At 39.9% G+C, this 13,164-nt stretch overlaps 1 protein-coding gene across 2 annotated transcripts in view; it reads right to left on the reverse strand.

Moving 5' to 3' along the window:
- The window catches only part of LOC115160831 (contactin-associated protein-like 5), a 114,775-nt gene that overhangs the window by 70,670 nt on the left and 30,941 nt on the right, over positions 1 to 13,164 (reverse strand). For both annotated transcript variants that reach the window (XM_029711297.1, XM_029711296.1), the window contains exons 3-4: positions 12,502 to 12,695; positions 4,779 to 4,926 (exon numbers count right to left, since the gene is read on the reverse strand). In XM_029711297.1, the coding sequence (XP_029567157.1) occupies positions 4,779 to 4,926; positions 12,502 to 12,695 (342 nt within the window). The remainder of the gene's footprint in view (positions 1 to 4,778; positions 4,927 to 12,501; positions 12,696 to 13,164) is intronic.

Below are 13,164 nucleotides of genomic sequence, written 5' to 3' on the forward strand. Positions count from 1 at the left end.
TTGACGTGATTGGGCAAGCTGTTCAAATAACGTTTACAGTACATTGTATCAAAGACATGACTTTGCTATCGTGTATTTAAAGAATGTTTAACACATTCGTAAACACACAAACACAATTCTAGAATCCCCCTACCTCTTAGAATTGTTTACTCAATCGAATGAGTAAAAATAATAACAAAATCTATGTTTATTGGTCACGTACACAGATTTGCAGATGTTATCTCAGGTGCAACGAAATGCTTGCGTTTCAAGCTCCAAAAGTGCAGTAATACCGAGCAATAAAAAACAAGACACACATACTCCAAAAGTAAAGAATAAAGAAATTAGTCCGGAATATAAATATATATATACAGTACCAGTCAAACATTTGGACACACCTGCTCATTCCAGGGTTTTTCTTAATGTTTTACTATTTTCTACATTGTAGAATAATAGTGAAGATATTAAAACTATGAAATAACACATAGTAACCAAAAAAGTGTTAAACAAATTAAAATGTATTTTATATTTGAGATTCTTCAAAGTAGCCACCCTTTGCCTTGGTGACAGCTTTGCACACTCTTGGCATTCTCTCAACCAGCTTCACCTGGAACGCTTTTCCAACAGTCTTGAAGGAGTTCCCACATATGCTAAGCACTTGTTGGCTGCTTTTCCTTCACTCTGTGCACCAACTCATCCTAACCATCTCAATTGGGTTGAGATCAGGTGATTGTGGAGGCCAGGTCATCTGATGTAGCACTCCATCATTCTCCTTCTTGGTCAAATAGCCCTTACACAGCCTGGAGGTGTGTTGGGTTATTGTCCTGTTGAAAAACAAATGATAGGCCCACTAAGTGCAAACCAGATGGGATTGAGTATCGCTGCAGAATGCTGTGGTAGCCATGCTGGTTAAGTGTGCCTTAAATTCTAAATAAATCAGACAATGTCATCAGCAAAGCACCCCCACACCATCACACCTCCTCCTCCATGCTTCACGGTGGGTACCACACATGCGAAGATCATCTGTTCGCCAACTCCGCGTCTCACAAAGACATGGCGGTTGGAACCAAAAATCTCAAATTTGGACTCATCAGACCAAAGGACAGATTTTCATCGGGCTAACATCCATTGCTCGTGTTTTTTGGCCCAAGCTAAGTTTCTAATTCTTATTGGTGTCCTTTAGTAGTGGTTTCTTTACAGAAATACGACTATGAAGGCCTTATTCACACAGTCTCCTCTGAACAGCTGTTGTTGAGATGTGTCCGTTACCTGAACTCTGTGAAGCGTTTATTTGGCCTGCAATTTCTGAGGCCGGTAACTCTAATGAACTTATCCTCTGCAGCAGGGGTAACTCTGGGTCTTCCTTTCCTGTGGTAGTCCTCATGAGAACCAGTTTCATTATAGCACCAATGATGGACTGTCGTTTCTCTTTGCTTATTTGAGCTATTCTTGCCATAATATCTTTGTCTTTTACCAAATAGGGCTATCTTCTGTATACCACCCCTACCTTCTCACAACACAACTGATTGGTTCAAACGCATTAAGAAAGAAAGAAATTCCACAAATTCACTTCTAACAAGGCACACCTGTTAATTGAAATGCATTGCATGAAGCTGGTTGAGACAATGCCAAGAGTGTGCAAAGCTGTCATCAAGGCAAAGGGTGGCTACTTTGAAGAATCTCATATAAAATATATTTTAATTTGTTTAGCACTTTTTTGGTTACTACATGATTCCATATGTGTAATTTCAAAGTTTTTAAGTCTTCACTACTATTCTAAAATGTAGAAAATAGTAATAATAAAGAAAAACCCTGGAATGAGTAGGTATGTCCAAACTTTTGACTGGTACAGTATATATTTATTCATTGCATTGGGAAAGTATTCAGATCCCTTACCTTTTTTCACATTTTGTTATGTTACAGCCTCATACTAGAATGGATAAAAAAAATCCTCATCAATCTACACACAATACCCCATAGAAATTAAATCAATACCTTATTTACGTAAGTATTCAGACCCTTTGCTATGAGACTCAATATTTAACTCAGGTGCATCCTGTTTCCATTGATCATTCTTGAGATGTTTCTAAAACTTGTTTGGAGTCCACATGTGGTAAATTAAATTAGATTGATCATTTAGAAAGGCACACACCTGTCTATATAAGGTCCCACATTTGACAGTGCATGTCAGAGCAAATACCAAGCCATGAAGTCGAAGGAATTGTCCGTAGAGCTCCGATACAGGATTGTGTCGAGGCACAGATCTTCTTTTTTTTTTTTACAGCAGTCGCTTTTCTGCCTCAGGGCCTGGACAGCTTGCTATCATCGATGGAAAAATGAATTCCCAAGTTCATCAAGACATTTTGCAGGAGAATGTAAGGCTATCTGTCCGCTAATTGAAGCTCAACAGAAGTTGGGTGATGCAACAGGACAACTATCCAAAACACTGAAGTAAATCAACGATAGAATGGCTTCAACAGAAGAAAATATGCCTTCTGGAGTGGCCCAGTCCTGACCTGACACCTGATTGAGACAAGACTGATCCACAACTACAGTAAATATTTAGTTGAGGTTATTGCTGCCAAAGGAGGGTCAACCAGTTATTAAATCCAAGGGTTGACAAACTTTTTCCACCCTGCACTGTGAATGTTTACACGGTGTGTTCAATAATGACATGAAAACGTATAATTGTTTGTGTGTTATTAGTTTAAGCAGACTGTGTTTGTCTAATGTTGTGACTTAGATGAAGATCAGATACAATTTTATGACCAATTTATGCAGAAGTCCAGGCAATTCCAAAGGGTTCACAAACTTTTTCTTGCAACTGTAATATTGATATCTACATCGCACATTGATGTGAATCACACTGTTGCTCTCTCATTTAGCTATTTGCGCCTTACGTGGTTGGCTGTTCACAAATCTAAATGTGTATTTGAACCCAATAATGGTTGAATTCAAGAAGTCTAAACTGCCTATCAATCATTGTTTTGAAACCAGTGGACAACCAGTGAAAAATGCACTTTTGCAACAGCTGCATAGTGCGGATTCCTGCCTAAAAGTCAGGCTTTTATTGCTAAATCTAATTCATGCTGATAAAAAACTAAAAAATCCAGAGGCCTAATGGACACATGCTCAAACTCGCACACTTTTATTAGACTTAAAGGGGCAATTTGCAGTTGCTACATCAATTTTTGGACTGTAAATATATAATTAAATCATATTATTATATGTAGTAGAAAGCGATGGGTTAGAAGAAATCTACATAACCAACCCATCAAGTAAAATGTTATCCTGCAATAGATGTCGTTAAATTGGTAACATACATTTTTGTCTTCTTCTAATGCCTCTTAACTGAATGTAATCAGATTACGCTACTGAGTTTATGTAATCCAAAAGTTACGTTACGGATTACAATTTTGGACAGGTAACTAGTAACTGTAACAGATTACATTTAGAAAGTAACCTACCCAACCCTGTCAATTACGATAAGGCATTATGGCAATTATGGGGAATATTCAGAACAAAAGAAAGAATTATTCACGTGATTAGCTGTGAAAATAAGTAAAATCGTTTTTACCCTTTATAGATCTGAAGTCTGAGGGTCTAGTGAATGAAAAACAAAATGAGATGGAGAGACATAGACATGACTCAGTCTACAGGCAAAGGACGGCCCTTCAGTTGACATTAACAAGATGTGCAATAAGTGTGTGAACATTAACAAATGAAATCTGCATTCTAATGTTGAAATATTTATTCTGTTGGTGTAATTAAAGTAGACATGCTATGTTTGAATCATGCTAATTTGGGCAGCAGCGACCACAGCTAAGCATTTTTCATTGATTGTGTCCGGACCCTATGCATGTCTGTAAATCATTTTAGAGGATGTATAAAAGTCAGACCTTCCTATCAGCAAGATTTCCATAATGACTATGATGAGCCCAATACAGATTCCAAGGGCTTACCTATAAGTGCAACTTTGTCATCTATGACATCTTCAATGGTAATGCGTGGCTCCAAGATTTTTCTCTTCCCCTCTGTATTTGCTCGTTGTTAGAGCACTCCGGAGTTTAATTTTAACATTGAGGTGCATGTCACGCAGCATTTATTAGCAGAGCACACATTCATCCAACATTAATACAGGGATCATGCTGTGGAACAGTTCGGCATTATGAAAGTGCTCACTCAGGGTTAATTGTAACTGTCTTTCACAGAGCAGTAATTCACTGGCTGATCCAGTTAATGCTGCTTCAGAATGTGTGTGAGAGGCGTCCCAGTGACTCCCCTTTATTTATTTAGCATTACCCAGGCAGAGACTGGCTCTCAACTGGCACGCCTGGCTGGCTGTCACTGTCTGCCTCTATTAACTGGTGAGGACTGTGTTCCGTCAGTATTTGCTTTGATCTTGTATGAAGGAAGGCATGCCAGAAGGAAATGTCTCTTCAGTTAGCAGATACTGTATATCTTATTAAATAGTGGGCAAAAATGTACACGATGGTTACAATGACATTACTGGCTAGCATAATGCTATTTTCTCATGGATTCAACCGTCAACATGGGGATACAATCAGCCCCATGATAGATGACAAGCCCCAATGACAAGTGTTAGAGTCTGGACAGGTCTGAACATGCTCTTGTTAGAGCAATGTCCAATGCAGTCCAGGAGTCCCACAGAGTGAATACCAAATGGGTTAGAATCACAGATGCCAGAACATTATGATATTAGCTCAATGTGTATGGAGTTATTATGATATTAGCTGAACACAGTTGTTTTCTGTAAGGTTGGTGGGCTGGTCACTCACTGTAGGCACAGCCGTACACCTCCACTCTGAGTCCCACCCAGCCACTGGGGTTCCAGTCCAGCGGGACGAAGCGCAGGAAGCGGCTTCTGATAGAGTGGAACAACTTGTGGTGGACGACACCATCAGCGTTCACGTTCCCCACAAACCTCTGGAGACACACAGAGAGGAAGGAGAACAGGCAGAAGGGTTACATAAGATGCATTAAGTATCTTTCATCGTTCGTGCAGCGTCACTACAGTAACCTTAAACGCACCTTGAGAGGTGGAAAAGTAAAATGCAAATTTAATGAAGATACTCATCATATTTATCATCTTAATCACATCATCGACTCTACTGTGTAAGCCATGACTGAACATTCATCCATTCTCAAAGGAAACATTGAGGGCAACACAAATGGACAAACTCTCTTTGTTCTCCATCCATTGTACAGATGGTAGTTCTCAACTGTACAATAAATGTTTTGTTACATATTTTGTTAACAAGTGCCAGTACATATCAACACCTTCCACACACTTGTCGTAGTGTCTTTAGACACATAGGCCTACACCCACACGCACACAGTATGCAAAATATCATGGTCACTAGATACGGACTAAGGACACCCATACAGTGAATTCATAATCATGCCGATTCTGTCCTGCATGTTGCGATGTTGTACTGTGGCTTCTGTGCATACTGTTTTACTTAATGAAAACACTTTGATACCACAATATGAATAACAACATGGCAAAAGCTATTTACAATTCAATTTGCATGAAGTCATTAGGATTCTGTTTGAATTAGAATGGCCTGGAAACATATACTATACACTGCATGGTGCAATTTCATCATTGTTTTCCTTTTTCTCTTTTCCAAGTGTCAGCTTTCATAATATTGGATTCCCCCCCCCCCTTTCATTAGGATTTATATAGCAGGATTTGTTTATTTATATATATATATTTTCAAGGCACTCCCCCCAAAAAATGTTTTTCCCCCTAATGACTATAATATACAAATGCAATACTATATTGCCATCTAATTTCTTGATATTAAAATCTCTCCTATATGTCCAGGATATCTTAGCATTTCATAATCATCTCATCAATAGCATACAAGAAAATGCCTTACCTAGAACGTAGATAATAATTCAATAGAATAGATCTATCAGCGTTATCTAGCGTTGTTTGGGTCAATGATAATCTTCATTAAATCTTTAAATCAACAGTATAGGCATGCAATACTGATCAGTCATTTTCTCTTTGTAACATTTCTGTCTCTTGAAAATGAAGTAAGGGAATCAGCACTGAAATGACTTATAATGATTCAATCATACTGTCAAACCCAAAAGTTTGTGTTGATCTGGGTAAGACCCAGAGGCAGTATCTGCATGTCTCCCTGTTGGCTGCAAGAATCATGGTTAAACAACGATTGTTTCACTTTTATATAACATACTGTGCAATATACTTACAGTTGAAACACAGACAGGCCCTCGAAGGTCATACAAATTGTCATCATGAGTGGCATCTCTTTCTCTCAAATTGGTCATATACAGCAGACCTAAGACACATTTTTTGTTTGGTGTTTGGACCGAAATGGATGAGTGCATGGTGTGTGTGACCTTGGAAACACATGTACAACAAGTGATTCAGCAGGGACAGTGACCTTAAGCTTTGCAGCTTGCTTTACAAAAGTCCCAGCAGTCATCTTGCGTCATATCAGGAACATCAGTCTCCCGCAAGAGTGATCTATTTTAAAGCACAATGGAAACTAAACCCTGTCCCAGAACAACCCTTGTTATTCCAGATTGGAAAAAAATGGCGACAACACATCCGCCCAATTACCGTGCAGATGTGAACCAGAGTCTTTGGCTGGAACCCTGAGGGGACAGAATACCTCCCATTGGACCACAGGGCTTTATGTTCGTCACTGTCCACATAAACAGCTACTAACCCCACAGTGACTTCATTATTTCTATTCCTGTATCAACTCTTGAACCAACGGCCTCCCTCCCATTCATTAGGACTCTTTACTCTTCCTCTACTGTGACGAGGTCCCTAAAGTCATGCACGTCAGCTGAATGCACACTAGCTCTAGGTAAAATATTCACTCACCTGCCTTACGACAATTTAGGATAACAAAATTCTAAGACAATATAATGTAACAACATAGGCAAAGGGCACGTCTCCTCGTGTCATGTAGACATTTGAAAGGATATGAAAGCTCTCTGAGAATAGTTTCTACTATTTTGAAGCATTGTTCACTCGACGCAAAACAAACATACAAACAGTACATTAAACAAAGGAAGATGTATCGAGTTTTAGAAAAGAATGCCCCAGTGTTTCTTTTAGCTACAGTACAAGCTTTAACATATCTTCCTTCCCCTTGCAGAAAGATGCGTTATATGGTCCCTTGAGCCGGGCGGACTTAGCTATGTGTCAAACACAAAGAGCACCTGAGTGCCATGGTTACCGGGCTTACAGGGGAGGCAAAGGCAGCCAAGTTCTCCCAGGGGGTTACGCCAAGCGCTTCTTCATTCCACTGTCTCTGATGCTCTGCTACACTTGCACATAGGCAAACATCAGAGACAATCTATTATTTACTCTGTTCAATGAGGAAGAAAACACAGAATAGCACCTGGGACAGAAACTTTGAGAAAAGAGGAGTTCATTATTCATCACAGTACGTCTACATGTTGCATCGCTTCTGTCTGAGGCATCAGAAACTGAAGATAAAAATGTAACAAAAACATATTTGTAAATACTGATATATGATTAGCCATTCTCTGATATGGAATAAATATGAGTTAATAATCACAGATGCTGTGATCTGATAAGATGTTGGTATACTTTGTTTAAATAAGTAAATCTTTATTTATTTGAAAGGATGCTGTCTCCCATATTGATATCTACAGAATCAAGCACTTGCTATCCTCAGAACCACCATTGAAACAATACTGACTCACAACAACAATGGAGACAGTAAGCACATTGATGCATTAACCAAACATGTACTACTGCTACTCAAGAAAAGCATATTTCTTAGGATCTAAGGAAAAAACGATAAAGCTCCTGAAAAGATCCCCAGTGAATGCAATTACAATTTCCTGACGTCATCATTTGAAAATTAGAAAACTAGTCAAATGCAGGGAAGTAACTAGCCTGGCTGACTCACGTGGTACACAGCAACACAGCAAGGGAGAGATGTGACACACTTGTCTGGACAGGAGTCCGTTGTAAATGGAGTATTCGTGCAGAAATGTGCTGTTGTTTGATTGGTTGTGTCTCAAAATATATATATATTTCCTGGCGGGTTGAGACCTCAGGTTGTTTGGATTTGAAAATCAAACAGTTGTATTGTAAAGGGGCGGAGCTCGAGGGCTGTGTGTGGTTGTACATGCAGGTGTTTGAGTAAGATTGCATCGTGCCTACAATCACGCAGCCTTCCCAGACTCTGAAGTCAGAAAGACTTTTAGTTTGTTGTTAGCTAAACTAGAAAGCTACTACATTGCAGAGACTATGGACCATAATCATTGCTAATTCTGCTGCTGAAAAATATTCTGCATGTGTGAAATGGGACCAACTAATTCCTGTTTGAGGACAACTAATGGGCCAGTATGTGACATTATGGGTCTAGTTAAAGTACCAGATAGGGAGCAATATCATCATCTCTACTTCTTCACAAATACTTGCCAGATGTTGATATGGGGTGCGTTTGTATATTTATTCTGGGTACTCCGATTTGAGTATGCCAGAACGCAAAATAATTTATTAATTTATGAACTCGGCAAAAAACACAGCACAGTTACAGTTACAGCACAGCACAGTTACAGTCACTGACCCTCTTGATAACATGAAAACAGTCTAACCAGCTCTGCTAGGGCGAGTAAAATGATCAGAGTTAGGTGTTCTCTTATTTGTTTCTGGAAGTAGCTAGCAAGCTGGCCAACTTTAGACAGTTTTTGGTGCTTGACTGTCACAGCTGTCGTGGAAGATAGAATGGGACCAAGGCGCAGTGGGTTGCGTGCTCAACATCTTTATTATAACAATGAGAACAAAAAACAATAAACAAAAAAAAAACAATAAATTATAACAAAAAACAATAAACAAACTAACGACAGGAACAGAGTAGCAGGCTCAACAAAAGCAGTGCTAACAAATAACTACCCACAAGTGACAAACAAAACACACACCTACTTATAGGACTCCCAATCAGAGGCAACTAGAAACACCTGCCTCCAATTGAGAGTCCAGCACCCAACCTACACATAGAAAAACTAACCTAGAACATACCCATAGAAATACAAACATAAACCAGTGACCAAAAAACCCCGTAATACATAAATCAACTACCCTCTGCCACGTCCTGACCAAACTACAATAACAAAATATCCTCTATACTGGTCAGGACGTGACATTGACTGATATTGTGAGGTCAGAAGGCTCAGATCAACCCTAATACTTGGCCAGAGCGTCCAGTGCGCTCTGAACGCTCCAGAGCGAAACACTCTGAATTTACGAACGGCCCAGAGCGCACTCTGACACACTGGAGGCAATTTATGAACACATCCTTAGACAAACAGCTGCAGACGGAATTCCCATCTCAACTGCACTATGTAACAGAAAATTCTGTTTCATTTCCTGGAATTTTTATGCGCTAGAAAAAAAGACAATACATTTACGATGTAGTACAAAAGTGAATGAATAAATCATTACCAAAACCAAAAAAGGAATTTTTGAAATATTCATGTTCATATTTTTCTGAAATGTATAAATGTTTGTGTACGTTGTCATTCAAATGTAATCCAAGCTAACCGTTAACCTCTGTTTCTTGGAAGTTAACTTTCACTCATCATCAGCGTCACCGATCTTTGTTTAATATTAAGCTGTGTGTTAAACAAGTGAGATATCAACCCATGGAGGTAAACGTGTCTTCTTCTCGCCAATTACATCAGTTTGGAGCTTCCGATCCCCTCAACAATCCCAACGAACCTTCCATCAATTAGACCCGGAGAAGATCTACACTGACCACCAGACCTTGCTCTTGCACCCAATCTTCACATGGTAATAGACTCCATATTGATTGGCCTGTGGGCTGCTCAAACCTCCCTGTAATGGAAGACTTGAGAGCTGGATATTAGAAATGAACCGAAAGTATGGAGAGCACCTGATCTGATGTATCTGGTCATGTGGTCAATCAGGGGTAATGAGAGCCTGGGAGCAGCACTCAGCACTAATGGGAGGTCTGTTAATCTGTTTATCGGTCACACTTTGAATGTTTAATGAAGCCTCCATAAGCCCTTTATAATGCCTACATGATTGCATGACAAATCATGTATGTAAATGTCCTTATGTGACCCTTTTCTCAAGGTTCAAAACATACATGAGACATAAAATGTAAGGTAAAAGATGGCTTCAATAAGCATAGCCTTTAACAAAGCACAACCTGTTTATATCGAAGGCTCCGTTTTCTCAACATTTGTATGCAGAAAGGCCAACTTTGTAGCTGCTCTGGCCTTTCACAGTCTTTGATCTTGGAAACCTGGTGAAAATTACCAGCAGCATGTCAATGAATACCATTTTCTAAAAAAGGTGCCCCTGTCAATTTAAAAAAATATATATAATGTTTCTGAAAATGCTGTACTCCTACATCAAAAGAATCACTGAAACCCTTCATAGAAAATGAAGAGTGGGTTGAACCTGGGAAACCTTTTCAGCACAATGGTTTGAATGAGTGACATCCGCTGCTTTTTTGTCAAGGGCAAAGTCTCTCGGAGAATAGAAGCACAAACCTAATGAGATTTGCTGGTGGTATAAAGGTTCAATGAAAAATACATTTTCATTCTTATGGTTATCAGCACCTTTTAGAACATTATGGTATGCAACATAATTAATGTTGCGTTAACCCTTTCATACATGCCCTGTAGGCAGAATTAGCCTATGACCTCTGCTATAAGGTTATCATTTAGAGACAGAGTTCATCATTTATCATCTCAATGTCAAATACATAACCATTTAACAATTCCGATGTAACTTGCGTAGCAGAATTGTAGTTCATTTTGTGAGAAATATTTCATTTTCAACTGCTATGTAATGGTTAACCAAAAATAACCATCATTGCCTTGGTCTAGTTTTTTTATTTGTTAATCTGTCAGAAATATATGATGCTCTCTCAAAGTTATAGCTTTTCTTTTTATTAACAAGGCTGTTGACATTATTTTGGCAATTTCCATTCCTTTCTTTGAATGGCAATACTTTCATGACAGACAAAGTACATGCATTTATGTCAAGCAAAGAACCACTGAGTATAGACTATGCCCTTGAAAACTATTATTGAGATGACAACCTATGAGGCATGAAAGTATCTAAAATGCATGTCTTTGGGGAAGACATGCGATGACAGTAATAACTGTGTAGCAACAAGCACTCAGAAAGCCCCTGCACTCAGCACTTTCCACTACGAGGAATCAAGGTTCACCTGCCGTTAAGTGACAAAGGCTAGGAGATGAAGAGAGATGAGGGTGAGGAGAGATATGTGTCAATGTCAGCTCTATAAGAGCCCTAAGCTGGCTTGTCAGCACAAGCACAGTTATGGCCACTACTCTGAATCTAATGGATCCTACACCTCTCACACCAAAAACAATACTGCAAGGTTTATGACTGCTTGGTTTCGAGTGACACCAACTAATAGAGAGGTCACTGGAATTGCCGTGGCACCATCTGCAACGCCTCAATGATATAGGAGTGTTGTGGGTCTATAGCTGGGCCTACCCTATATGACTGCTACATGAGCAGCAGCTGAGCTCAGTCATACTGTACCAGAAGAAGAAAAGGTGTTCTTTCATCCATGTGTTTCTGAGCGTGTGAGTGATGAAAGGTTCACACCTCCAGGTCGAGACACTGCATCCATTTTGATGAGGCCAAAAAAATGGACAAGATAAGTCAATCAATCTTTTCTCCTGTAATGTGACTTTGCATTGGCCATACAGGTGCATGTTTTTCCTCTACTCTCTGCTCACACACTGAACAGAGCCAAGTGCAAGTGCAATATTTATAAATCATGAGGGGACATGAATAACAATTCTTATTCCACACTCTGGAAGGGTGTGATAGAGGAACATGTGTGTATGTTTGTCCATGGGGTATAGTTGCCTGATGAGTACGTGCATCTGCAAAAGACCTCCTTTGTTAGGATTTCAAATCCAAGTTGGGATTTCAAACCACAGGAACAAAAAACGGTCAGACTCAAAAAATCTTGATCAACCGTTACTCTGTCCCTCATGGCAATGCTAAAATGAAGTAAAGACTTGAAAGAGCGGATTAAAACTCCCTTGTATCTGGCAGAGTGAAGATAGAGAGAGCTCAGACACTGAGTCATATGTTTCTTATCCAAGAGTCTTATTTAGCAGTGTCACTCTTCCATAGACTTTTTGTCATTCTTTCATACTTTTAGTCTGACTCAAATCTACTTCAGCAAACCCAAACATTGCAGTCAGCATGTAGTGCTTCTGAGTTGACAGGTAGGAGGCAAACTAGCTAGCTATGTATCTTCCCAAGGATGTCTGACGTTACTGTCAGATACAGCTTTATTTGACGTCTCTTCCAGGCGTTGTCATGGGGAATGAGAATGACAGTTATAGAACTGAAGCTCTCACATATTATTGAACACAGCCTGCAAAAATGTTTAAAGAATTCAAATAGAGAACAGAGCCTTTCATGGTACAGAAATCATTAGCGAAGACACTCACCCCAACCCCATCCTCCTGTCGGTATTGCTTCCAGGCTAGGCCGGTGTCACTGAAGAGCAGCAGGTAGCCGCTGACCCAGTCTGAGCTGCCGTAGCGCCCCTGTGTGGCAACGGCCGTCACCTCCATCCTGTCCCTGAGGTCCAGCTGCAGCCACGGCTGTCTGTCTGTCACCTGGGGAGACCAGCCTCCCGCTCCTGAGACCAGAGAAAGAAAAAACATTTCAGGACAGCAAAGAGTGACCTAGCATGGCTACGTGTGACATAGCATGAGTAGACAGACAGACAGACAGACAGACAGACAGACAGACAGACAGACAGACAGACAGACAGACAGACAGACAGACAGACAGACAGACAGACAGACAGACAGACAGACACACAACCCCAAACAGATAGGAAGTCCAGACAGCTATCTCCAGTGAGAAATATTATTTTCCTTAAAGCTCCAGCCAGAGAGAATATAGAGTGTGGGAGAGAGTGGGATTGTGTTTGGTCACTGGTCACTGTTGCAGTTATTATGTCTGTAGGGCTGTGAGTCAGACAGAAATAATAGAGAATTTTTCAGATTTGGCATTTGGGTTAACTCATACAGACTCAATGGCTGTACTCTACAATATGTGTTCATGAGCACTGCACGATTGTCTAAACCCTGTCTAAAAGCAGT

This window comes from Salmo trutta, chromosome 24 (assembly GCF_901001165.1).
Source record: "Salmo trutta chromosome 24, fSalTru1.1, whole genome shotgun sequence".
NCBI classification, from domain to species: domain Eukaryota; kingdom Metazoa; phylum Chordata; class Actinopteri; order Salmoniformes; family Salmonidae; genus Salmo; species Salmo trutta.